A 27,536-nucleotide genomic window follows, 5' to 3' on the forward strand; every position below is an offset into this window, starting at 1 on the left:
AGCTGAAAAAGAAGCAATTGAAAACGAGTTTCAACGTATAAAAGGCATGTACATATCTACATTCATAAGTATTTGCATATTGCATACGTTCTTCAAAAGTGAATTAACTCGAAATTCCACGTTTGTCATAAAACGCGCAAAAAAACTTCCTGAGCTCATATTAAAGCGCCTGTCAGTCGTGGCAAAGCAATATATTTCGAATAAACAGTCAAATTGAGAAATTTCAGAAAGCAGTTGCGTGAACAGTCACATCTTGCATGTAAAGTGCATTGTGCATACTATCTATCTGTTGAGATCACCTGGTTTTATTCTACAGGGCTACACTCAATATATATATATATAAAAAATGTAAACAAACTCTGACAAAAGTAGCAAAAAAGTTAAGTGTTATTGACCAAAAGGCTTTAAAATACTGAAATGTCATATAAATGCAGGAACTCATTTAATTCAATGCATATTTTGCAAATTTTTTACTTTATTTTAATCAGCTTAAACATCCTAACATTTTGGCGGGATATTTATACATTTTGACAAGTACTTTCCAGGTAGCTTCCAGGCGGTTTCCAGGCAGAAGAAGAACATTTTGACTTTCGAGAGGTTTTTTTTATTTGCGAAAGGCGAATTGCAGATTGCTAGTGCAGCACGAGCAAGTTGAAATATATTTCCGGAATCGATTAACGCGCTTTGAGTTGCAGTCACACCTTGCAACTTTCATTTCTGAAACTGATTTCCGAAAAGTGACGGAAAGGACTTTCTGGCTGTTCACACATGGAAATAAAATTTCTCTTTCTCAATCTGACAGCGAATCGCGTGGAAAAGTTGGAAATATTGCCACGTCTGACACGCTTTTTAATCGTACGGGGTAGAAAAGTTTTTGTAACAAATTACAACAAAGTATTAGGGCCGGTTGTTCAATGTCTGGTTATCACTACCACTACACTATCGACGATTTCGACATCATGCATGTAACATGTGATCAATAAAGCAGTAGTTGTGCTTAACCGGAGCTTCTACCTCCGATTTGTGCTAATCAGACATTGAACAACCGGCCCTTAGTGGTATTCACGAATTGAACAAGTTTAGACAAAATAACTTTGCTTTCCGTAAGTTGGAATTTAGAGTAAAATATAAGGAACTTTTAATTAAGGATTTAACATTTTTATTTAACTTTCTTTAACAATCAGCTAATCTGCTATTTTGCTATAATGCCCAGGCCACTTGCTCAATTTGGTGGATACCTATAGTATGTTTGAGATGGAATGACATGGCATAACACCTTGTTTGAGATGACATGATATAGCAATGCATGAAATTTTTGAAAATATCTTTTTTTCCGAATATCTTGAATTGAACAGATGTGTATGTATATACATAGTTCATGTACATATACCTTAATATAGAAGGGCCCTAACTCATTTTCTGTTCAAATTCAGCACTCTACAAAAGTCTGCCGATAACTCACTGAAATCCTATTGGATTTTAAAAATAACTACTACAACATGAAATTAGTTAAATTCTTCAATTAAAACAGCATTTAAAAGAATTTTGTTACAAAAGAATTAGATTTCTATGGAGTATTTCATCACTCCATAAAGAAACAAAAATGTTAGATAGGGCCTTTCGATATTAAGGTGCCGATAAGTATGTATGTATGTATATGCACTTTTGAAGAACGTGTGATATTACATACTTTAGTAATTTGTGTTTAATATGTATGTACATATATAGTACGAAGTTATATAAATTCACAGCATATTGTAACAATCTATATCATCTATAATTTTCAATATGGTGTGTTATCAATTGCACTTGTCTAGAATAGCCCACATACATACATATCGCACCCTAATTCAAAAACAGTCATAACTCAAAATTTTTCAAAATTGATTACTTTCCAAAAATAGACGATATTACTAACGTCCGCCGAAATTTCTCCTTCATCACTATATTCCTTAACGTGCACCCCACGACAGTCGGGTCTACGTAACCGGAACGACCCAGATTTATATCTGGCCAAGGACTGTCACTCCAGCAACACTCCCCAAAAAGTCTTTGGGGAATTTTTATGCTGCTACAACAACAACAACAACGTGATACTTTAATATTTCGCGCAACAGTGCGGTTGCGATTGCATCTCGAACAATCCCATACTATTAAGATTGTTTTCGTTTTGCTTAGGTCGCTTGCGCAGTTCAGCAGCCGTTCTTGAACATTTTATATTTTTTGAGTTGTGACTGTTTTTGATTTAGGGTGCGATATGTGCAAATAATTTTATCATGATTTAATCATCTACATACGTGCATGAATTGATGATGTCGTGAGGCATTAAATAAAATATCTAATATTTATTACACTAGTATACAAATATTCCCTTAAAAAGTGGTATCTCGTTACAAACTGGGTTTTGGACTAGTTTTGGGCCGCTGATCACGAAAATGAGTTGCATTTATTTTTTCAAAGAACCGTTTTCGTGGTAAAATAATTAAAAATGTTAGGACGGAAAACAAAGTTTATCAACTAAAAGTAATGAACCAAAATGAACAAATGGAAGGTTCATTGTGTTTCGAATTTAAACGCCTATAACTCAAAAAGCTCTATTGCTATTGACAAAAACAAAACACAAAAAAACATAAAAGAAAGATTAGTTCTATTCGCTTTTCTGGAGTTTTGTGGAAATAACTCCAAAAATACTCTAGGTATTTTGGCTATAGATACATATCGTCACCTGAAATGCAAAATAACGTAACAACATCGTCACTGAAATGCAAAAAGTCTTAACTTATAAAAAATTAAAAATTAACTTTTTGATTGCTATGATGGATTTCATCGAATTACAACTGCCCACATCGTTTTATGAAAAAAAAATTACGACTTTTTCCATTTCAGTGGCTATGTTGTTATGTTATTTTGCATTTCAGGTGAGGATATGTACATATGTACCTACCTCGAAAACATTTCTTTGGAAAAATAAGTTTTTTAGCAAAGTACTTTTTTCGTGTAAACTAGTGTTTTTTATTTCTTTTTAATTATGGTGAAATAACTTGTATCACCTGCTGAGGCAGAATAGTTATAGACAAAATACACGTATTTTGATTCTTATCTATGAGCGATCAAAAATACAATTTGTTTATTTTTTACATGCATGTACATACATATATGCACATTTGTATACATATATATGTACATATATATATATATATATATATATATATATAGTTTGTGAATTTAAATTATCAGGACTAACATATATATATACAGATGCGTGCAACTAATTAGCAACGAAATTCAAAACGATATTGCTTGCAAATTATGTTTATTTATTTATTTTTAATAATTTTCATTTAAAATATAATTCAATCTATAACAGAAACCGCAATAACAAATGTTGCAAAGCTTGCACAAATTGCAAAAAAATTAATCAAACTTAAAAAAAATCGTCATCAAAATTTCAAAATTTTTAATTAGAATATATAGAAAATGTTGGGGTAAGCAGTTTTGTAGCCCATTCAATTTTAGTATAATAAAGTGGAAGTTTCAAGTCGCTAAAAATTACCGTTGATTTTTTAGAATTTTTTTTGTCGAGGGGTTGCGGATTTTTTTCCATGTAAAAAAAAAAATTTTGATCATGTGTTATATGGAAGAAAATGCGCAACACCCTCCACAAAAAAAAAATCTAAAAAATCAACGGTAATTTTTAGCGACTTGAAACTTGCACTTTATTATACTAAAATTGAATGGGCTACAAAACTGCATACCCGAAAATTATCTAAATAGTTAATTAAAAATTTTGAAACTTTGATGACAATTTTTTGAAGTTTGATTAATTTTTTTTTAATTTGCAAGCTTTGCAACTTTTGTTATTGTGGTTTCTGATATAGATTGAATTATATTTTAAATGAAAATTATTAAAAATAAATAAATAAACATAATTTGCAAGCAATATCGTTTTGAATTTCGTTGCTAATTAGTTGCACGCATCTGTATATATATGTACATATATATATAAATACATATATTTGCAGCCACGAGTAATAACTTGTCTACAACTTATACCGATTCAGGAAATTAACACAACAATATTATTGTATTAAGCTATTGTTCTTGTGATACTACCATGTTAGTCCCGAGAAATTAAATGCACAAACTTGCCTTTAATGGCAAATTAATAAATGCGTGTTTATTTCTTATTGGTCGTTTTTTACAAACGTTATCATAATTTCAACGAAGTGTTTTTGAACTTTTGTTGATAATTTAATACTGCCCCTTGAAATTATTTATCTCTGTTATTAATTTTCTAATAAGTGCCCAAGTCTTCTATGAAATAAAAATATAAAACTTTTTTTTCAGAAAATGTCTACCTTGATCACGCTGGAACTACGCTTTATCCTGAAAGCTTAATAGATGCCTCTAGCAAGGTGCTCAAAGATAATTTATTCTGTAATCCACACACTTGCAAAGTAACCGGTGATCTCATAGATCAGGCTCGTTACAGGTAAATACAACTTTCTAAATTACGTATATACATACATACATATGTACAAAATAAGATTAAAAAATTAATTTCAGGATACTGCAGCATTTTAATACAGACGCATCCGAATATGCTGTGGTCTTCACAGCCAATGCTACCGCTGCTCTGCGAATAGTTGGTGAATGTTTTCATTTCGGTGAAGATGCAAATAACGTTGGTGCTTTTTACTACTGTCAAGAAAATCACACATCCGTGTTGGGATTGCGTGAAATAGTGGGCACAAATCGCCATAATGTGTTAACCAAACACGAGATTTTGAAGTGTCTATCTGCCGTTAACGGAAATGGTTCTAATTTCGACAATAAGACAAATGGAAGTAATAAACTCAAGCATAATTCACTTGTGGCTTTTTCGGCGCAATGCAACTTCAGCGGCTACAAGATGCCACTTGATATCATTGAAGCAATTCAAACACAGGGTTTGTCTCTTCATGGCACACCTGTTAGAGGACTGGAAAAAGGAAACGAAGCTGATGAAAGTAATTATTACATTTGCCTGGATACAGCTTCTTTTGTAGCAACCAATTTCCTAGATTTGCGAAGATACAAACCCGATTTTTGTTGTATTTCCTTTTACAAAATGTTTGGGTAAGTAAAACAGATAGAAATCGTTAGTATATAATAAGGATATGATTATGCCTCGACAGCTTTCCCACGGGAGTTGGTGCACTACTGGTGAGCAAACGTGGTCAATCAGTGCTGCAAAAGCGTTACTATGGCGGCGGGACCATAGATATTGCGATGACACGCCAGGATTTTCACCAAAAACGATCTAATTTTTCTACACGCTTTGAAGATGGCACCTTGCCTTTCCTCACAATTTCTTCGGTGCTGGAAGGCTTTCGAGCATTGGAACGTATAGTGCCTGCCACGCCGAAACGCCTGACAATGGAACGTATTAGCATGCATGTTTACCGTTTGGCTAAATATTGCCACGACTCACTCGCCGTATTACATCATGCCAATGGTGCGTCTCTTATAAAATTTTACAATCATGTCGGCTATGATGATATAGCGCTTCAAGGCGGCGTGGTTACCTTCAATGTGCTGCACGACGATGGTACTTATGTTGGTTTTGCCGAAGTTGCTTGCATTGCTGCAGTGCATAATGTACAAATACGTACCGGTTGCTTCTGTAATCCCGGTGCGTGCCAATGGTTCTTACGTTTGTCGAATTCAGACATACGAAAACAGTTCGAAGCGGGCCATGTTTGCAGTGATTATACAGATTTGATAGATGGTATGCCAACTGGTGCGGTGCGTATGTCTTTTGGATACATGACTCGCCCGAAGGATGTGGACAAAGCAGTGGCAATGATACGTGATTGCTATCTAACTACAGCTTCTGAGCGTTTACGTGTCATAGAAAGAAGAGAACTACCGGAAGCGCTACGTAAAGTATCACAGCGCTTAAGGCCGCAGTTGAAACGCATATGCATCTATCCGATCAAATCTTGTGGCGCTTTTGAAGTGAGCAGCGCATGGCAGCTCACTCGGAATGGTTTTAAATATGATCGCACTTGGATGATTGTCGATGTCAATGGAATGGCTATTACACAAAAACATTTTACAAGATTATGCTTGATAAGACCAATTGTGCATTTAAGGGAAGGAGTTTTGGAGCTGCGGTTTCCAAACATGAAGTCTGTGCAGGTGCCATTAGAAATGCACGAAACAAATTTTTCAAAACGTATTGAATCATCTTTCTGTCAAAGCAAGGTTTGCAATGATTTAGTAGAGGGACTAGATTGTGGGGAAGCAATAGGGCAGTGGTTATCAGACTGCTTGGAAACCGAAGGTTTGCGTTTAGTGCGGCAAAATTCCGAGCGCCGCACTCAAGATGGTGCTGCCAAGGAAATCAGCTTTGCAAATCAGGCGCAATTCTTACTCATCAACCGCGCATCGGTTCGGTGGTTAGCCAATAAAGTAGAATCGGAAAAGGAATCTATCGATCAGACAGTGGACCGCTTTAGAGGAAACTTAATATTCGAGACTGCAAGCCCGTTTGAGGAAAATTCTTTTGAGGAAATTAGTATAGGTGATGTAAATTTTAAAGTAGATGGATTTTGTACGCGTTGTCAAATGATTTGCATTGACCAACATAGTGGTTGCAAAACCAACGAGCCATTGCGAACTATTGCACGAGAATTTGGTGGAAAAATACGCTTCGGAATTTATTTATCACTCAAAGGACTGGAAGAAGAAAATGCTTTTGTCTCTTGCAATGAAGAGGTGAAAGTACGAAAGATAGAACATGGTGCAGAGCAATGAAATATAGATAATTGGAAGCAAGGCTTGGCGCATAGGAAATATAATTGATAACGATAATACATTTTACAAATATGTATGATCAAAGTGTACTTAAATTATAAGCTTCGCACAAAAACATGCCAGTTTATGAAATCTAAGTTACTCTATTATTAAATTACCTTTATGAAAATATTAAGCTGTTTTCAGTATCGCTACAAGATGTAAAACAATTACATACAGGTCTGTAATAAAGAATAAAAAAAATCACGCTTTAACTTTAATTATGTAAATACATACATATACATACGTACCTTCATATCTGTGCCGTTCAATTAAAGTAACCTAAGTGACTTTAGAATGTTTGACTTTGAATTAAAAAATATGTAATCAGCTTCTATTAAAAGGGCATCTTGAACTGCCCCTATGAATAGTTAAACATTAAAATATTGTTTGGGAACCCAATGAAATTTTGCTTTAAAGGGAATAGGGCCTAGACCGACTTAAGGCTAATTTAACTGAACGGCACAGATATTGTCACAGCACAGTATTACATAAAAGTAATAAAATATATTTACAAAAATATACACTAAATTATACAAATCCGTACATACAATAGAAGTTTTACATCAATGAACAAGAATTCTCTGACCTCACGTATTTCGGTGGCAAACCTTCACGGACATTTATCACGCTCTGCAATATTTCTTCCTGTGATGGGAAAGCCTGGGTTTTCAATTTCGAATGTACCAACATACCGTTTACGATAACTTCAAAGGAACCGCGACGCCCAACATGACAAATTAGGTCCGTATCTGGTTGTTCTTTCATTATGTATTTTTGCAGTGTCCTACACTGCCGGGCATGTGCCGCACATAATCCACTATATTCAAACAAAAATATACATACATATGTATTATAGGTGCCACCAATATGCACTTACCAATGCTCCACATCGACTTGTATTGGTTTGCCCATAAGAATTTATATTTTCGTAGGATATCCAATACAATTGATTTCTATTCACGAAAATAAAAAAATATACATTTTTGAGCTTATTAATTTTGATTTAAATTTCATATATACCTGCTTTGACAAGCTTTTATTATTATTTTTTGTGTACTTGATTTTGTGCACCGCACAAATAACAATTATATGCAAACTAAAGAAAGTTTTAATTTTCTTAAATAGAAAAGTGTTTCCATTTTCCTGTGATCACATCAGCATACAATTATCAATTGGCTGCTCCTTAACCTTTTCTACCGGTAGACCTTTTTCTGCTTTGCGCACATTTTCAAGTACGCTTTCGTGATCGGGAAATGCGAAAGACTGTAATTTGGAGTGCACCAAATTGTCATCAATTTTTACTTCAAAGGATCCCTGTCGGCCTTTGAAGCAAACCACTTCCGTTTCTGGTTGTTGTTGCAGCAGAAAGTTTTGTAACATTTTACATTGCCACTCAAAATTGCATTTTGGACTGAAAAATTGAGTTATGAGTTGTGACGATATTTATTTATGTTTAATGGCTTGTAAATCCCAACTTACCAGTATTCCACGTTCACCTTGACCATTTCAGTAAGGGCCTTTTTGTCTATTAGCAACAAGAACTTTTTACTCCAAAGGACCGTTGTTTACATAAAATAAAAAAAAAGTCTCTCAGCTGTTGTTGATGGTGTTATGTTTTTTACCATAGGCTTTCAAACTTTTCGTATTTCATATTTCCCAGCAGTCGCACGAAGAGAATTTTAATAGATATCTGTCGTATTTATTTGCTTTCTTTGATTATGTACACGTGTATGTATGTTAAAAATATATATTTTAATAGATTTTAATGTATATTTTTCATACATTACTACAGTTATGCGATTTTTCATTAATTTAAATTAAAGTTTTAATTTTTCTTACCTCCAAAAATCGTCTCTGGTTTTGTTTCATTGACAGATTTGTCTGCAGCATAAACAGCTGTTTATATAAAATTGTTTATTGTTTTGGGTGTGCGCAAAAAATGTAGTTTACATTCCGCTTTTAAAACAAAAATTTATAGAATGCTGCATCGGCGTTGTATTGTAATAAATATGCGGTCCGCTATAGCGCTCATCATGATTTTCATTTTGAGCGGTATACGTCAAAGTCTGACTGCTGGTGGAAATCTTATGGAAGCTGAATCTAAACTGGAAGGCCAATCGAAAAAATATCACAAACAACAATGACGCTATACCACTTACAATCAAAAGCATCAATGACACCAATGTATCCTGTCCAGGCACACCAGATAGCGAGTGTTCGTCGTTGCCCTTTCCTTGTATACGCTGCAATTATAACTACTCTTGTCACTATGGACGCGATATAAATGTTACTTGTACGGCATTGGACCATGTTCAATGTCAAGGTAATCGATCTTTTGTGCAGCAGATAAATTGTCGATATTGCTATCAAACGGAAATGTGGCAGCAGTCATGTATGCTTCGTGGAAACTGCAATTCCGTGAATGCACATTATTATCGCACCAATTGCACGGTGCATTCGGATGTATTCTGCCTTGGTAATCGCTCATTTACACGTAATCTTAAATGTAACTGGACACAAGGTTATCGGTGGAGTACGGCGCTTATAATAAGTATAACATTAGGTGGTTTTGGAGCCGATCGTTTCTATCTAGGGCACTGGCAAGAAGGAATTGGAAAGCTTTTCAGTTTCGGAGGCTTAGGTGTGTGGACCATTATTGACGTATTGCTCATATCGTTACATTATCTAGGGCCAGCTGATGGTTCCCTATACATATAGTAGTAGTAATCATTCAAATTTGAAAATCAGACTAATAATTAGTACATTTTAGTATAATGTAAGAAGGTATGTTTATTTCATTAAATAAAGCTAATTCTATTATCTTTCCAAAATAAAAATTAACTGTATTGACTGTTTTATTCATCATCTTCACCAAAACGAATGTGTTTCGTTATTAGTTTCTTAACTTTCTCTCTACCTCTCTTCTGTGGTACTTTTACTTGTTTATTTAACTTCATTTCACGATCTGCTTCAATTTTCTTCCAATACTCTAGCTCTGCTTCGCCACTGAGTACCTTGCACTTGTATTCTGCGCAACTCACTTGACCCACAAATTCGGTTGCCGCTTCTGCCGCATCTAACCGCAAATGTGCAAGCAAGGCGCCCTCCTTAACGTCAACGTACTTTACGGCTTCGTATTGTCGCATATCGGCCTTAAATTCTTTAATATTGACGCAAGGATTCAAAAAAGCTACCTCTACTATAAGTCCCTCTGCATAGCTGAAGAGAGGAGCGCGTTCCAAGGCAGGATTGTGCTTCATCTCTTTTGGTTGCGGCTTTGCTTCTTCTTCGCCGGCGCCGTAGAAATTCATATTCATTTTACGCAGATTGCGTTCATTTGCCTGCGGTTTCTTGGCTGGAGGTGGTGCTGTAGCGTCTAATGCTTCCAACCCGCCTGCTTCGCTAGCCTGTTGTTGTTGCTTTTCCTTCCATGCTTTGCGCTTTAACTCTGCAACCTTTTCACGTTGCAAGTTTAGATATTTGTTACGCAATCGCTTCCAGGCGCGTTTAGGCAGAATTTTCAATTCATAAAAGGATGCGTCAGTATTCAAATCAGTATCTTTCCTGCGTTTTTCTAAACTTTTGGCCTTTTTCTTCTTTTTACGGCGTTTCTTTTTATTGCTACCCTCTTCGCCGTCTTCTTGCTGTTGATCTTCGGTATCATCATTTGTATTTTCTGCTGTTTCGGTTGCGGTGGAGTTTTCATCGTTTTCGGTTTTAGTCTTTTTTGTTGCAGGCCCTTCGGAGTCTAAAATATCATCGGCGCCCCTTTTGGGGTTTTTTTGCTTTTTTCTGCTCTATATCTAATTCATCTTTTGCTATAGGGGTTTCTTCATTTTGTTCTTTTATGAATGACTTAACACTCTGTAATTCTGCAGGATCAGTTTCTTCCATTCTCAATACACCATTAAAATCTTGAAATGCTTTAATAGCCTTCTCGACGCTACTCTCATGTTCAAACTCCACAAATCCGAATTCCTTGATTTTACGCGATTTAGCATACTTCGGTAGCGACACATAGACTACTGAGCCAAAACGTTCAAAAGCCTGACGTACCCAATCATGATCAGCTGCTGCAGGCAGAGCTTCAACATATAGCGTCTTTTCGTCGACATTCCGTTCAATGGGCAATGCAGTCTTTCGCTTGACTTTCAATTGTGCCTCATCCAACTCGAGCAGTTCTGAGTTAGATAGTGACTTGCAGATTTCGCCCACTGAACTAGTAAGCGCTTTCAATTTATTGAAGTTTAGAAATACCTCCAGAGGTACATCTGCAATTTGAATGCGCACCAAGTGCTTAGTTATTAATTAGTTAGAATACATGTTAGAGCACTTACAAGGATCTTTGTCGATAAGCTGCTTCAAAAATCGGTCCTTAGACAGATTAGCATCGCCAAAGTAGAATTCCATCTGTTTCCGAATAGCATTGAAATGGTGCCGCTTACGCTTCCTATAGTTTTTTGAGCCGCCTGAAATGTCACCAACAGCTTCAGCGGCAGCCGGTTTCTTATTTTTCTTTTGTTCATGTTTTTCTGTATGCCTTTCTGGCGGGGCTTCTACTGTGGACTCGGATTCCATTGTTATTACAAAAACTATTTTATTTCACCTTAAATAAAATGTACACCGCAAATGCAAACGTTTTTGTTTTATTACAACGCTTTTTTAAGTCCAAAGCGAATTTATACAAGGTGGTGTTCAAGGCGAATTTAGATTTTCGTATAAAATCGTGAAATTCGTCTTGGTGGTGTTACTGGCGAATTTAGATTTTCGGCGCGGTACTTCTTAATGTCAAAAGCAAGGCGCATGGGTGATTTTTTAAGAGCTTGATAACTTTTTTTTTAAAAAAAAACGCATAAAATTTGCAAAATCTAGATTGGTCCATGACATTTACTTTTTGAAGATAATTTCATTTAAATGTTGACCGCGGCTGCGTCTTAGGTGGTCCATTCGGAAAGTCCAATTTTGGGCAACTTTTTCGAGCATTTCGGCCGGAATAGCCCGAATTTCTTCGGAAATGTTGTCTTCCAAAGCTGGAATAGTTGCTGGCTTATTTCTGTAGACTTTAGACTTGACGTAGCCCCACAAAAAATAGTCTAAAGGCGTCAAATCGCATGATCTTGGTGGCCAACTTACCGGTCCATTTCTTGAGATGAATTGTTCTCCGAAGTTTTCCCTCAAAATGGCCATAGAATCGCGAGCTGTGTGGCATGTAGCGCCATCTTGTTGAAACCACATGTCAACCAAGTTCAGTTCTTCCATTTTTGGCAACAAAAAGTTTGTTAGCATCGAACGATAGCGATCGCCATTCACCGTAACGTTGCGTCCAACAGCATCTTTGAAAAAATACGGTCCAATGATTCCACCAGCGTACAAACCACACCAAACAGTGCATTTTTCGGGATGCATGGGCAGTTCTTGAACGGCTTCTGGTTGCTCTTCACTCCAAATGCGGCAATTTTGCTTATTTACGAAGCCATTCAACCAGAAATGAGCCTCATCGCTGAACAAAATTTGTCGATAAAAAAGCGGATTTTCTGCCAACTTTTCTAGGGCCCATTCACTGAAAATTCGACGTTGTGGCAGATCGTTCGGCTTCAGTTCTTGCACGAGCTGTATTTTATACGGTTTTACACCAAGATCTTTGCGTAAAATCTTCCATGTGGTCGAATAACACATCGACATTTCACGGTCTTCAGCAACACTCTCAGAAACAGACGCAATATTCTCTTCTGTACGCACTGTACGCATTCGTGTGGTTGGTTTAATGTCCAATAAAGTAAACTGAGTGCGAAACTTGGTCACAATCGCATTAATTGTTTGCTCACTTGGTCGATTATGTAGACCATAAATCGGACGTAAAGCGCGAAACACATTTCGAACCGAACACTGATTTTGGTAATAAAATTCAATGATTTGCAAGCGTTGCTCGTTAGTAAGTCTATTCATGATGAAATTTCAAAGCATACTGAGCATCTTTCTCTTTGACACCATGTCTGAAATCCCACGTGATCTGTCAAATACTAATGCATGAAAATCCTAACCTCAAAAAAATCACCCGTTACAAGGTGGTGTTCAAGGCGAATTTATACAAGGTGGTGTTGTAAAATCAGCTGATTTCATCGCCTTACATGTATTTTCTTTTTGCTTTTACTGATTTGACAGCACACCCATCAAAAGCAAAAACAAAATACATGTAAACTTCGGAGCGAATTGAGATTTGACATAACACCCTCCATACAAAATACATGTGGCTGTCGTTGTTGTAAACTAAATTCGCCAGTAACACCACCTTGTATAAATTCGCCTTGGTGGTGTTGATGGCGAATTTAGATTAGATGTCATCATTTTGACCAAGGCGAATTTATACAAGGTGGTGTTGATGGCGAATTTAGATTTTCGCCGAGGTACGTTAATGTCAAAATGATGTGTTTGTTGTAAAATGAATTCGCCTTGTTTACAACAAACACATCATTTTGACATTCAGTAGTACCGTGGCGAAAATTTAATTCGCCATCAACACCACCTTGTATAAATTCGCCTTGATTTTGACATTCAGTAGTACCGCGGCGAAAATTTAATTCGCCATCAACACCACCTTGTATAAATTCGCCTTGGTCAAAAGGATGTTTCAAGGCGAATTTATTGTTTGTTGTAATATGAATTCGTCTTGTTTACAACAAACACATCATTTTGACCAAGGCGAATTTATACAAGGTGGTGTTGAAGGCGAATTTAGATTCTCGCCGCGGTACTTCTTACTTAGGGTGTGTTGCCGTTCGCGGACTAAAGGCTCAATTTGACCCTTTTTAGGCGCCAATACCCTTTGACCCGACTTTTTGAAATTTTGGATTTTTTTACCCTTTTCCAAAATTATCTGCGACTTTTGCCCCTTTTCAGAGATTTAAAAAGAAATGCAACTCTTGTAGCATCTCGATTTCTATGTTTTTTTTAAAGCTTGTCCCGCTATTTTCATATTAAATTTAACAACGGAACGTTCTAGCAGCGAAGACTTTATAATACATGTAAATTTGAATTTGACTTGGGTTCTCAAATGTTTGTTTTTTTTTACTAGTAAAGAAAAGCAAATATAATATGGTGACCCTTTTCTTCGTCAATTATCAATTGGGACTTTCTGAAAATTCTTAACGGCAACACTGCCTACGCCTTATTAAAACAGCTGTCGATGACGTTCCATTTGGCGCCCGAGTGCAGTTTCAACATTTTTGAGAAATTGGAAATTTTAACGCTATAAGAACTTTTGGCTTTTATTTAAATAAAATTATTACTTGTTTGAATTCGTTCAATAATATAACTAAAATTATCATTGCGTGATGTTAGGCGACGCAGAAGCCGGCTGGGATGATGGCATCAATTACAAGGCTATATCGTGAGTACATGTATTTCAAAACTGGTAATTGTACAGGCGATAGTTAAACATTTTATTATTAGATGCGAAAAAATACCTGACCTTTTCTTGGACAAATTGGTAGCCAAGAACCACTTCAGCAAATTCGGCAAAATAACACGTTTCATATTGCGTCCAAGTCGTCAAAGTTGTACAGTGGAGTATGAAACAGAAGCACAGGCAGAACGCGCTCTGGATCAGGCAGGTTATTATAATGGGATTGAGTTTCAGATAGAATATGCTACACGCGAAGTTGCACATGTGCAAAATACCGAAGAATGGGTAAATCCTGAAGTGCAAGCTGAATTGGATGCGATGGGCCTTCGTCAGACTCTACCCATTTATAGAGTGCCGACTACGGCCATGTTCTCGGCTTCAAAAGCTGCGTCGTTGCGAACACAAAAGTTTCCGCTACCAGCAACAAAGCCTGGAAAATCGGATACGCCGACGGAGGTTGCCAAAATAGATATATCTTTGCGACAGGAGTATGAGGCTATTATGCGAAGACCAGCGTACACTGACGAGGAGAAATATCGCGTTTTGGATGCCCGAGATAAATTGATGCGTTTGATCAGACCGCGCCAGACAGATATTAAGAAGGTAGAAAGAACAAAAGGTAAAGTCAAAATTAATTTGTTTAATAGTAGATAGTAGTACCGTTTTTTCCTTTAGGCATTTGTCCAGATATGTGCCCTGAAAAAGAGCGTTTAATGCGCGAGTTTCAACGACAAGTATCAACATTTGAGATGTGTAGCGAAGAGGAGGATAGCAGATCCTCTATTTCACATAAACGTGCTATAAAAGAATATTCACGCAGTAGCGCTGACCAAGAAGTACCACTGGCACATGAACTACGACCGGAAAACGTGCTGCAAATGACGATGTTGTACCTGATGCACCGCATAATGGATCTCTGCGATGATCCGCAAACATCTATTGCCGATTGGTTCCACTTTGTATGGGATCGTACACGTTCTATACGCAAAGATATCACACAACAGGAACTTTGCTCATTGGGCACCGTACAACTTGCGGAGCAATGTGCAAGGTTTCACATTCATTGCGCCGCTCGTTTAGTGGCTGAGGATCCTTCTGTATTTGATAAAAAAATCAACGCCGAAAATTTGACAAAATGCCTTCAATCGCTAAAGTATATGTATCATGACTTGCGCATCAAAGGTGTGCATTGTCCATGTGAAGCAGAATTTCGTAGCTATATTGTTTTGTTGAATTTGGGTGATTCAAATTTCCTTTGGGAATTGAAACAGTTGCCAACACACGTACAACATTCAAAGGAAATTAAGCAGGCTATAGCTTTTTATAATGCAATACAAAATAATAACTACGTACGCTTCTTTAGCATGATTCGTGGATCCGAAACGTCTTATTTGAGTGCTTGTATTCTACTTGGCTATTTTAACAAGTTACGTTGGCGAGCCATGGAGGCCATTAATAAATCGCACAACTGGAGAAAGAATGCTGTGTTAATACCATTGGCATATCTGACAAAAATCCTTGGTTTTGAAGATGAAGACTCTGCAGAGCAATATTTTACTTATCATGGATTAAAATGTAATGGCGATTCACTGTTGTTGGATCGTTTAAAGCGGCCAGACATTGACTATTCCATGGAACGTGCTTTAAATGTGAGTTGGAATTTCGCAACTAATGTAATATTTTTCTAATAAGCAAAACTTTCTTCTCCAGCTGGTCGAGTCGAAGCGTACTGTTAGTGTAGGTGAATGTGTTTGCGGTCATACTCTGGAATCGGCAGATATTTTCGAAAATAACGTGCCTCACAACAGCTTCGATGAGAATGGCATACTTAAAACCATCGCCTGGACAGCAGATGACCAATTACGAGGTGAGGCGGCAGAACAGTGGAAAAGGCAACGTGAACTGGAAATGCAGCAGCGCCTGCAACAGGATGAGGCCGCAAAAACGCAGAAACGTTCTAATTCCCCCGCACTCAGCCTCCCACAAATCGGGCCACCGCCCACCATTTCTACGGATTCGAGTATTTTTAAGGTGCCATTGGCTTCGCCGCCAATTCTACCTAAGCAGCACCAACAGTTCAAAACGCCACAACTTGTACAAAAATCGGTCGATTCCTCCATTTTCGGTGGTAACCAGTTCGCAGAACCGATGGCAAAATTGCAATCATCATCGTTAACCAATTTTAAATTTGATGCTCCACAAAATACTTCCAGCGCAAGCAATATTGCTGGTAGCGTATTCGATGCTCCTGCAAAAGATAATGGCAACTCTGTATTTAAAATTCCTTTTGCCGCCGCTAAACCTGCCACCACTATTGCTAGTGGATTGGGTAATTCTATCTTTGGTGGTGATGCATTTAAACAACCGCAACTACCATCTGCTGCTGGTGTTTTCTTATTCGAAGATGCTAAGAATCGTGTTAAGAGCGATAACATTTTCGGCAATGTCGCCAAATCGACAGCAATCATTTTTCAGCAAACAAATACCCCAAATCCAGAACCCATGCCTAAAGATAGCGTGTTTCAGCATTTCAACACGCAGCCGGTGCTGCCAAACTTTGTTGAACCCCATTTAGAGGTCAAGGAAGAGTCGAAAACTATTTTTGGCGCTGCCGCTTTTCCGCAGCTATCTTCAGCACTGCCGCAAGCAGAGACGGCTAAGCGCATAGCTGAAGCTGAACTGTGCCAGCAAAAAGAATTTGAAAGACAACGCGAACTAGAAAAAGAACAGGAGGCAGCAAAGATACGTCGCGAAGAAGCGGAAAGGAAACATCAGGAAGCATTAAAACTTCTGCAACAACATGCAGAACGTGTTAGTGCTGATGAGCTGGAAAGCGTGCTTGCCACACAGGTGGCTGTTATTGCTCAAAGCGAACTAAGCAAATACCAAAAGCTTCAACGCGACTGCGAAGGTATTGCTGAGGCATTGCTTGACCAATCTATAGCTATGCAACTCGAAGAGTTGGCCAATGAAGAATATGCCATGATGTGCCACGATCAGCTTATCCTCAATCGCTACTTTGAACGCTGGTTACGCTATACACGCAAGAAAAAGAAGCAACGCGCTCTAATGGAGTCCACGCCCGTTTGGGTGACCATGGACACACGCGCTGAACAAACTGCCAAAATAAGGCATCCCAACCAATCAGAAACTTTGCAGATGATCAAGCGTTATCGACATGGCGAACCGTGTAATTTCCAACTGCTACTTTGGAAACATCCAGACACGCCGTCACCTCCGTTTCAGTGCATCGACATTTTCGCGGTGGTGCGCGCACATATTGCACGTAAATCGATAGTAAAATGTGGCCACATGCAAAGCATCAAGTACTTTAAGTTAGTGCTGACGCTGCCCAATGATCACGATGAGTTGCCCGGCTTCGAAAGTCTGTGCAACAAGTGGCTGCGCAAGCATGTGAAGCGTATCAATAACGGCAACACTTCGGAAGTGGATGATACGTACAATAGGAGTCCATACATATGCGCCATGGAGCGTGATGTGGCATTGTGTGTGCGTAAGGTGAGCGGAATTCCGCCACTAACCGAGAGGGGCAATACAGTGTGTAACGAATGCGACAACGCTGATGCAATTATCTGCCTAATGGGTTGTGACAGCATACAAAACACGCGTAAGCGCATGCATCACCTAATCAAATTGAGCCGACTGAACAAAGCTGTGCCAGTAGCTTTCATAGTCTACGACGGCCAATATACAGATGAGCTGGAGCTGAGCGATATACTGGAAATGGAGACCTTAGTGGACGAGGGCAAAATATCGGGTTACAAATTTTTTGGTTGCCAGCAAAGCAAGAATGCATTTTCATTCGTACAACATATGGGACGTGCATTGCGTTACGTGGTACGAGAAAGTAGCTTCTGCAACCAATCAACCGAAGCATTAGAGATGCAAAAGCTACAAAGTTTCCTAGAAGCATGTTTGGGTGAAGAATTGTGGCAGCGCTGGCAACAATCCTCCGAACAAAATCCATGCTTTGCTAAGATTTGCGCCATACCGCAACACTTGACGGAGCTGTACAATGAAGCGGTGAAGCGTGTCATGCAAATCACTGCAGAAGACTTTGCCGATGCGGCAGAGCTTGCGGAGGAGCTGCGCGAATTTGTGCCCAAATTAGAGGTCGATATACCGCTTGGCTTTGAATACTTCCCAAAGGACTGGAAATCTGCGCAGCGCCGACATCAGATTTCAATATTTTTGCAGCGTTTGTTGTTAGCACCTATTGAAGAGGCGCCACAATTCCATGAGGTCGACGACTGGGAATTGTGGTTGCTGAACTATGCTAGTCGTTGCATACCAAATGATGAAGAGATCGCCACTGCCGCTAGTTATCAATCAATCAGAGCACTAATTGAACAGCTGAATCGTAGCGATTTAGCCCATCTAGATGTGGTCGCACGCTTCCAAGTAATAAACTATTTGCCTGTCATGAAAGCCATAGCCTACGCACAGATAAATGCCGTGCTCAAGGACTACATCGAAAAAAGTCAATACCAACGATTACAAATTACCCAACGAAATCATTTATCATCGCCAAGCGCTTGAGGATTATCAGCTAGTGCCGTGGTGGTTAAATAACGTGGCGGTTAAAGCGGTGAAAATAGATTACTCTGCTATTGAAGAACAAGACACGAGTTTGCAGGATAAGGAGCTAGAAGACGAAGAGGCAGCAATGAACTGCAAGATGTTGGACGAAATTATAAAACAAGCTGAAGAGGTTTCACGCAAAGCGGAGGAAAACTTTTACTCATTGAAGAAGCAAACAATTAGCGCGGATACAGCGGAGCTGGCACGTGACTTGGATGCTAGCATCTATCAATTTGAATTGTCAAAACAAATAGGATGCTATGATGCCTCCTTTGTGTCAAAGGCAAGTGAAATTAATACCGACTTAGAAGGGGCAGTTGGTGGCGCTATTGCAATGAATAATAGAAGCGGTGGCGGTGATGGCTTTTCTAAAACGCCTACAAGTAGAAAACGTAAGCATATCGGAGGTGCTCATGGGGAAGTTAATGAAATGGAAGCGGTTATGACACGCGCTTTTAATGTTATTGAGAAAGCGGAAGCGAAACAAGACCGCGCCGAACGTCTGTGCAAGATGGCTATGCTAGAGCTGGAATGATTGTTGTCAAGTGTATGATTCGATTCGACAATATTTATATGGTAACTTATTAAGGGCGGGGGGATGAATGCTAAATTATACTAAATTATATTACATATGTATGAACGTAGTTATATCAAGAAAGAATTAGGCTTCAAAATAAATTTTAACTATAAGGACGTTTTAGAAAGTGCATTTATTTATTTTAAAAATAGTTAAAAATGCTAAAGAGAAAATTATAAGGGAGACCTCTAACTCTAGCTGTTGATTAAGCAAACCGAGCGATAAGATGCGGAGGATTTTCAACAAAGCAAATCGCACAGGGTGCTGGGGTGAGTTCTTAGCCAGCCAGTACAGTAAGAAGTTAGATTAGAAAGGACAAAAGAAGTAATTGCAGAAACGTGTGGGAAACACAGCACCTACAAGATTAGGAAAAGACTTAGCCAGTGGAACTATGCAAACGGCGCAGCAAACAGGTTCCGTTAAACAGAAGACGGAGTCCTGATAGCTTAGACAGGAGACTGGTAAAATAGTTATTTACCCGGCGGACAGTCGCTGGGCATTGGACCAGAGCTACGGAGAAACTGATGGCGTGTAAGCATCTAGCAGGTATATCTTGATGGGTGTAGGAGCCCAAGACGGAAACAACCAGGCGTCCTAATAATTCCGAGGCACATGTTCAGGTGAACATTCTGAAGTGGAACACAGAAAATCTTAAGAGACTTTGAAGGCAGTTGTCTTACCAAGCATTTTTCAAGCGTTAACGTTTAAATACTTTATCTTTTGAGGTTAAATCCTCTAGTTTTGGAGTGCATTGAGAAATTTGACGCCCTTGTCGATTGCAATATGGGTACCAGGCCACAGGGGAACTAGTCGTAAGGGAATAGATGGTGGTGACGTAGCGGATGGCTTAGCCAGAAAGGCAGCGTCCTCAACTCCCTCAGGGACAGAGCCATTCTTTGCAGTAAGTCCAAACACGATCAGGAAGTAGATAATCAAATTCTCAGTCATTCGCCAAGCCAAAGGCTTAATGCTGGTAAAAACTGGACAGATATGGGCTTCTAATTAATAATAATAATAACCTTATGGCGCTTACGATTTTGCTAAGTGTTGGGATTACTTCCCCTCCAATTTGTGGTGGGTGTCTTGAGTTGTTATTACAAATGGAGGGACCTACAGTTTTACGCCGCCTCCGAACGGCAAATAGAGAAGCTTTTTCATTGCAGAAATACACTCGGAGATTCGCCATTGTCTGCCGAAACCTTCTAGTTTTAGATGTTGCCCGGATTGGGGATCCAACCCAGGTTCTACGGAATGGTAGTATGCACATCTAACCACTCAGTCAAAAGAAATAAAGGATTTTCCTAGGCATGTGGTTGCAACGGCACTGTTAAGCCCTGCCTAAATCGGCTAGTCTATCTATCGTTGCCGTCAAGGTCAACTAACGGTAGACGGGAGAGGGGTATTAGCTTAGTTGGTTTGATGGAGTAAGTGAAGAGATGGTTGCTGTCGTACGGAAAACCTTAACAACCCGGAAACATGTTGGGTATCGTGACCTTAGGTGGTAACCGATGTCGTTTATGTATACATATGTATGTATGTAAATATATTGATATTATGTATATGTAGATAAGCTACGGGCTAGATTCACAAATACCTTATTAAGCTTATGAAGCATCACAAAACAAACAATCTTAGTGCGATTGAAATAAATAAATTAATAAATATTTTGTGATTAAGAAAAACAGGCGTATCAACAAAGAGATGATTAAGCTGCGCGCAAAATACATTTTCACAAATTGACATCCGCTTTCTATCCTATTATGAAAAAATAGATGTATTCATACATGCATAGTATATGTCTAATTAAGATATTCAAATAATTACCACCTTAATTTCACAACTTGCTAATGTAAAATGTCGATGCCCCAAATTCCCCTTATCTCTTATCATCGACGAACGTAAGAACTGCATGAAATATCAACAACAATAAATATTATTGTACTTCTGAGCCTTCAGTACACGTGTCAAATGTGTATGCATACTATTTTCGGCTTGATTCGAATCGGAGATAAACATGTTTTTGCAATGTTGAATAATAATGAAAAGCTGCTTTTCTGTTGAAGAACTGCTAATTTTTATTAGAATTCAAGCCCATCAGCAAATGCTGCTTAATATTATTCGTGCTATAATGCTTAAAATTTGGCACGAACTTGAATACAGTAAGACTCTAAACTAGCGTATTTTTTTACGGGCCTTCACCTATTTCATAATTTCACGCCATAAACTTAGTGACTAAAGATAGAACTAACATTCATTTTATAGAAATATAGGGTTGTTCTTGGTTCTTCTCCTATAATTTCAGTGTCAACAGCCAACAACACTAAATGCTTTGTTAATTATTTTGTTTTGATTACTCACCATGCGCCTGCAGCACGTGCTTGTTGTGAGTGCAATAATGGCATTTTTTTTGTTGTTTGCCAATTAACGCTTACTTCTTCATTCTGGTAACACAAATATGTTTTCTTTGCGTAGATTATTCTAGAACGTCTTGCCTACAAAAACATTTGTTGTTGTTGCTGCATTTTCTAATTAACTGACACATTCACTAAAAGAAGGTATCTTCAAACTTGCAACATTTAACATATAAATTTGTTTTTCTTTACATTCATTAGCAATATGTATATATTTTGAATTACGTTGAAACATAAGGGAAATTTATATAATTGCTAGCAAGTTTATGCTATTCCAATAATTTACTGCAAGTGATGTTGAGTCTTGCACTGTCGTAGCGCCTCGTTGAAACCTTCGCAGAGTGTCAGGTCGGATTGGCCCTGAGCACATTGCAGGAACTGCTTGATTTCCCAGGTGCAAGGGCCTTGGGGCTCGTTGGGCTGAGCGCCGTTAGCAAGATATTGTTGAGCTGGTGCCGAGGCAGCAGGGGCGGCTACTTCTTTATCGCCAGAGCCACTGAACAATCCGGTTATGCCGGCCCCGATGGTGTGGCCCTGAAATTAATAAGTTTTTATGTTAATGTTAATACATCGTAAAATTTTATAATTTTTGGGGAAAGGTATTATACCGGGAAGCATCATTAAATTAACTGATTTGTTTATATAATTTAATTGAAAACATGTTTTTATATCACCAGGTAAAACAAAGAATTGTTTTGCTATTCCAATTACTTACCACTGCTGAACCAACGGCTACGCCGCCAGCGGTAGCTGCCATCTGCTGAAACATCGACGGTTGCTGTGGTGCGCCAACAGCGCTGGGTGCAGCATGTACAGGCGCTGGTGGAGCAGCGGGTGCAGTGCGTGCTGGCACATTTGGTGTTGGTGCCGGTGCATGGCGTGTAGGCACGCTCCTGGGTTATAAGGAATAGAAAAATCGTTATATCATTAGTTTGTTCTTTGTTAGATTTTAATGATATGTATTTGTTTGGTTTCATCACTGCGCATTGCGTTTCGATACTAATCAAGCGTAATGTTCGAGAAAGTTGTGGAGCTGTTACGCAACAACGAAATGTGTTCGTCGTACATCAAAATTTCACCAACAGCTTTTCTTTACGGTTTATCATCAATAATTGCACTAATTAATTATAGAAGTACATTTTTTAAGTGGAAATGTTAATAAACTCCACGAATGACCTAGCACTTTGTACCCATGTGGTTGTAAACGTCACAGATCCACAATTTTCCCACTGCAAAAATGGCCAATGGACTTACCTCCTGGTAGCTGGTGGTGGGCTAGCCGAACGTCCACGTCGTACCATTTTTAGAAATTTTCTTTTTTAATCACAAAAGTTTTAAACAATTAATTATACTAATATTTGGTATTCGCTTGAAATTTCACTTATATTTGGTTTGGAGCTTTTCGCTTTTTACGACTTAATTCTTGCTTTTTCTCTTTTCAACTGACGTTTAATTCACAGCTATGTGTCTTTTATAAAAATTCTGATTTGCCAGAAATTTCCTTCTGCTGCTTCTGCTTCCAAAACAGATTCGCATTTGATCCCAAACGGCGCGTTTACATTACACAATGCTGTCAATAAAGAAATACGTCTTAGTTGTCAAAAACGCTGATAATTGTCTCCGTGGCCTAAGCGTCCTGACAATAGTTATGACAATTCATTTTGAGCAAAATTTCGGATGTGAACGTTGTATTATAATACGCATTTCCCGCGAGCTATTTAAACTAAACACTAAAAATAATAAATAATAGGCAAAGTTACATACCCATCAGCGTCTTTTAGTTCTTTTGTTATGAATTTCCCTTACTTCTTGCACAAGACGTCAAAATTATTGTCTGCATACGTCAAATCACTGTCCGATTTACTTCATGGACTAGGTTCACACAGAGAAACTTTTGTTGCTCATTTTCGGCAATTTCTCTTTTGGTGTTGCCCTTCGCGTTCACACAGAGAAATTCTTTTGTACACAATTGTTTTTGTCAGCTGTGAACGACCAACTAGAATTACTCAGACGAACGAAAGCGTTGCCCGAGCACGAGCAACTCGGTGCCCTTCCTCGTCTCCCCCTCTCACACAAGTAACGAGTTGCCGCGACAAAGGTTTCTCCGTCTGACTAGACATGACAGTATTGTCCGGTGTAAACCCTAACATAGGGTTTTCAAAAATTTCTAAACTAAAATATAATTGTTATTTTCGTCAAATATTAAGTAAACATTGCTTAAAAAAATTTAGATGCACTGAAAGTTGCTAATACTTTCACACAAATCGCCGTTTTTTAACATTTTCGCTATTAATTGATTTTATAAAGCATATATTTTGCAATTTAACACAATAAAGCCACGTTTCCTGTCGAAAAATTTAATATTGAGAAAATTTACTATTATACAGTTTATTTTATCCCCTCATTCCGCCTGTTGTTACGGCGCGTTTACATTGGACAATGCTGTCAAGATAATGAAGATATACGTATTAGTTGTCAAAATTACAGTTCAAGGCACACCTTTAGTGCAATAATTAGCATTGATCATGATAAATACTCTGAAGTGTTGAAACATGCAAGACTTAACATTGGATGGGATCAATGTGGAGTATATGATGGACAAAATGTTAAAAGATGTTTTAAATGTCTAGGGTTCAACCACAACGCAGACACCTGTACTAAAAAGCTGAGGTGCGGCCGTTGCTTGGGGGAACACAAATCTGAAGAATGTGAGGTCCGGGTGGCCAATCCGGTATGTGGTAACTGTGTAGACGCCAATAACGATCTCGGATTCAAGCTAGACACTAAACATAGCATATTCAGTAAAGAATGCCCTGTGTACCAAAGAAAGCTCAAACTGCAAAAGGAGCGTACCGGCTACTAGCAACCAACTCTAGAGAATGCTTATCGAAAACCAACAAAAGACTTGAAGTTAATTTATTTAAATGTAAACAGTTTAATACATAATAAACTCGAAATCGATAGATTGGTCGAACTGTGTGATCCTGCAATCCTACTGTGTTCCGAAACAAGCATAACAGATGAAATTTCTGAAGCTGAAATAAGTATACCATCGTTCAAAACAGTAAGATGTAACTCACACAGCAGGCACACGGGAGGTGTAGCTATGTACGTTAATAATTCACTCGAATTCAGAGTAAAATATAATAAATCTTTTGATGGTAATATGTGGTGTATTATCGTCCAGCTAAAAAATCTTGAGGTAAAGTGGCAAATAGGAGTTGTTTATCACTCTCCAAGTAGTAGTGACTCTGAATTTATTAAATATCTAGAAACAATAGTTACTGAAATATGTGATTCAACGACTAATAATATAATTGTTGGCGACTTTAATATTAATATGAACAAAGAATCGACATACAGTGCGAAACTAAAGGAGTTGTTTAGCTCTATTTCCATGTACCAACTTGTTGATTTTAATACTCGAATAGCTGAGATATCGGAGACAAAGATTGACCTTCTGTTCTCGAATGATAAACACGTTGTACCTAAGAGGCTTGATCGACACAGAATATCTGATCATGAGACCATAGTGTTTAATATTAATATAAGAAAAGAAATCTCCCTTAGATCGGTGTCGAAGATAATCTCTTGGGAACAATACAGTGGAGAAAACCTTGTTAACTTACTAAGAAACTGTGACTTCTCAATAATTTTCCAACTTGAATTAGATGACATGCTGGCGTATATAAATTCGTGTCTGCTTAACTGTATGCAACAATTAACGTATGTGAAAGAAATAAATGTTAAGATAAGAAATAAATGGTATGATTATGAATTAACCCAATTAAATAAAAGAAAATTAGTGGCTTACAACTTAGCAACAGACTCTGGTGACTGGTCCGAATATTATAAAATTAAAAAAGAATACAAAAAAATGATAAAAAGGAAAAAAAATTGAATATATGGAACATAAAATTATAAATAATAAATCAGACAGCAAGCTAATGTGGAAACACTTAAAGCAAACTATATGTTATAAACGTAATCAGGACGATATTACATTAATACACCATAATGGTCGGTATGTTGAAGACAAAAGACAAATAGCAGAGGTGTTAAATACTTTTTTTCGTAGACAGTATAGTGGATATTAATAGCAGCATTGAGAACATAGAAAATAATGAAAATAATTATTATGATATTGAAACTACATTTAAATTGGAAGAAATAACATTAGAAGATTTAGAACAAATTATTATAAAGCTTAAATACAAAATTGGTGGGAAAAAACTTATCAGTGAAGGTGTAATCAGAGATTCATTACCATACTTAGGTTACTTCTTGACAAAACTTATCAACAAAAGTTTAGCAGCTGGTGTAGTGCCCGAGGAATGGAAAGTATCTACGGTAGTTCCGGTCAAAAAGGTTGAGAACACAGTTAAGGCTGAGGAGTTACGACCAATCAATACCTTACCAAATCTTGAGAAGGTCTTAGAAACAGTGGTAAAAAATCAGCTGGTTGAGTATATTGAAACCAATAATATATTAATCAAAGAACAGTCTGGGTTTCGGGCAAAACATTCATGCGAAACGGCTCTCAATTGGGTTATATCTCAATGGAAAGAAGATTTGAGGGGGAAAAAAGTTATAGTTGCAGTATTTATAGACTTAAAAAGAGCGTTTGAAACCATTGATCGAGGGTTACTGTTGGGTAAGTTACAGCAAATAGGCATCAAGAAGGTTGAGCTGAAATGGTTTGAGAGCTTTTTAACCAACAGGAAGCAGCACACAGTCATAGGGGAAGTGTTGTCTGACGATTTGCTCGTGGATATTGGACTTCCACAGGGTTCAGTGCTAGCGCCTATTCTGTTCAACATTTATATCAACGATATTTTATCATCAATCAGGTATTGTAAGATAAGATTGTTTGCTGATGATGCATTGTTGACCATAAGCGAAGATGATTTAGGCGCAGCAATCCATAAAATGCAAAACGACTTGGACTCACTGTATATCTGGTTATGCAAAAATAAGTTAATGTTAAATGTAAAAAAGACAAATTTTATGGTAATTTCTTCATCTAATAAAACGAGTCTAGAACAACATGAGTTACATGTTAAGAACGAAAAAATTTCAGAAGTAACTACAATTAAATATCTTGGTATTCAAATTCACAATAAATTAAAATTCCATGATAACATTGACCATATTGTGAACAAAACGTCGAAAAAAAATTGGATTTATGAAAAGAACATGCAAACATCTAAGTAGGAGATATAAAGTCATAGTTTATAGATCAATTGTCGAACCACACTTCATATACTGCCCTACTATTTTGTTTATAACATCGGACACGCAGATAGATAAGTTACAAAAAATGCAAAATAGGGCTATGAGACACATTCTTAACGCCCGATACGATACCAGCATCTCGTCAATGCTGAATGAGTTAAACTGGCTAAATGTGAAACAATTAATTTTCTTCCACTCAATGAAATTTATTTATAATATTAAGAATGGAGCCCTTCCAAAATATTTGAGTGACAACTTTAGGTATAGTAGTGACACTCACACCTATAAAACAAGAGTTAGGGATAATTTTAAACTCCCATTCTGCCAAACGGAAAACCTAAAGCAAGATTTGTACTATAAAGGTTTGAAAACATACAACGAACTGCCGGCAAATATAAGAAGCTGCAACAGCTTACAACAATTCAAAAGTCGATTATACCACCACTGCAAAATATATGTATAGAAT

At 37.7% G+C, this 27,536-nt stretch overlaps 7 protein-coding genes across 7 annotated transcripts; 3 read left to right on the forward strand and 4 right to left on the reverse strand.

Annotated features, from left to right (window-relative positions):
- Window positions 1-7: 7 nt before the first annotated feature.
- LOC118753631 (molybdenum cofactor sulfurase 3-like) lies at window positions 8-6,801 on the forward strand (the record flags this gene model as incomplete). The annotated part of the gene is made up of 4 exons (XM_036488505.1): window positions 8-44; window positions 4,348-4,492; window positions 4,567-5,118; window positions 5,178-6,801. Coding segments are annotated over 4 exons (2,358 nt in total), but the record flags the coding sequence as incomplete, so codon positions are not given.
- A 410-nt stretch (window positions 6,802-7,211) lies between these two features.
- LOC118753634 lies at window positions 7,212-7,955 on the reverse strand. Its single transcript, XM_036488508.1, has 3 exons — window positions 7,864-7,955; window positions 7,721-7,796; window positions 7,212-7,660 (listed from the first exon to the last, which is right to left on the reverse strand). The coding sequence occupies exons 2-3, from the start codon at window positions 7,753-7,755 to the stop codon at window positions 7,402-7,404; spliced, it is 294 nt and encodes a 97-aa protein (XP_036344401.1). The 5' UTR covers window positions 7,756-7,796; window positions 7,864-7,955; the 3' UTR covers window positions 7,212-7,401.
- On the reverse strand, window positions 7,856-8,556 carry LOC118753635 (migration and invasion enhancer 1-like). The gene is made up of 2 exons (XM_036488509.1): window positions 8,323-8,556; window positions 7,856-8,254 (listed from the first exon to the last, which is right to left on the reverse strand). The coding sequence occupies exons 1-2, from the start codon at window positions 8,346-8,348 to the stop codon at window positions 7,993-7,995; spliced, it is 288 nt and encodes a 95-aa protein (XP_036344402.1). The 5' UTR covers window positions 8,349-8,556; the 3' UTR covers window positions 7,856-7,992.
- A 196-nt stretch (window positions 8,557-8,752) lies between these two features.
- Window positions 8,753-9,646, forward strand: LOC118753633 (TM2 domain-containing protein almondex-like). Its single transcript, XM_036488507.1, is given in 2 exon segments — window positions 8,753-8,963; window positions 8,965-9,646. Coding segments are annotated over 2 exon segments (738 nt in total). The 5' UTR covers window positions 8,753-8,822; the 3' UTR covers window positions 9,562-9,646.
- A 34-nt stretch (window positions 9,647-9,680) lies between these two features.
- Window positions 9,681-11,542, reverse strand: LOC118753632 (la-related protein 7-like). The gene is given in 3 exon segments (XM_036488506.1): window positions 9,681-10,619; window positions 10,621-11,114; window positions 11,181-11,542. Coding segments are annotated over 3 exon segments (1,656 nt in total). The 5' UTR covers window positions 11,422-11,542; the 3' UTR covers window positions 9,681-9,698.
- Window positions 11,543-14,103: 2,561 nt separating this feature from the next.
- Window positions 14,104-19,549, forward strand: LOC118753636 (protein xmas-2-like). Its single transcript, XM_036488510.1, is given in 5 exon segments — window positions 14,104-14,230; window positions 14,293-14,864; window positions 14,921-15,894; window positions 15,956-18,748; window positions 18,750-19,549. Coding segments are annotated over 5 exon segments (5,028 nt in total). The 5' UTR covers window positions 14,104-14,174; the 3' UTR covers window positions 19,383-19,549.
- A 1,925-nt stretch (window positions 19,550-21,474) lies between these two features.
- Window positions 21,475-23,318, reverse strand: LOC118753638 (coiled-coil-helix-coiled-coil-helix domain-containing protein 2-like). Its single transcript, XM_036488511.1, has 3 exons — window positions 23,090-23,318; window positions 22,551-22,728; window positions 21,475-22,369 (listed from the first exon to the last, which is right to left on the reverse strand). Exons 1-3 carry the CDS (start codon window positions 23,134-23,136, stop codon window positions 22,118-22,120), a joined length of 477 nt encoding a protein of 158 aa, XP_036344404.1. The 5' UTR covers window positions 23,137-23,318; the 3' UTR covers window positions 21,475-22,117.
- Between the last annotated feature and the right edge of the window lie 4,218 nt (window positions 23,319-27,536).

This window comes from Rhagoletis pomonella, unplaced genomic scaffold (assembly GCF_013731165.1).
Source record: "Rhagoletis pomonella isolate Grant_MI unplaced genomic scaffold, Rhpom_1.0 Rhpom_scaffold_02692, whole genome shotgun sequence".
NCBI lineage: Eukaryota > Metazoa > Arthropoda > Insecta > Diptera > Tephritidae > Rhagoletis > Rhagoletis pomonella.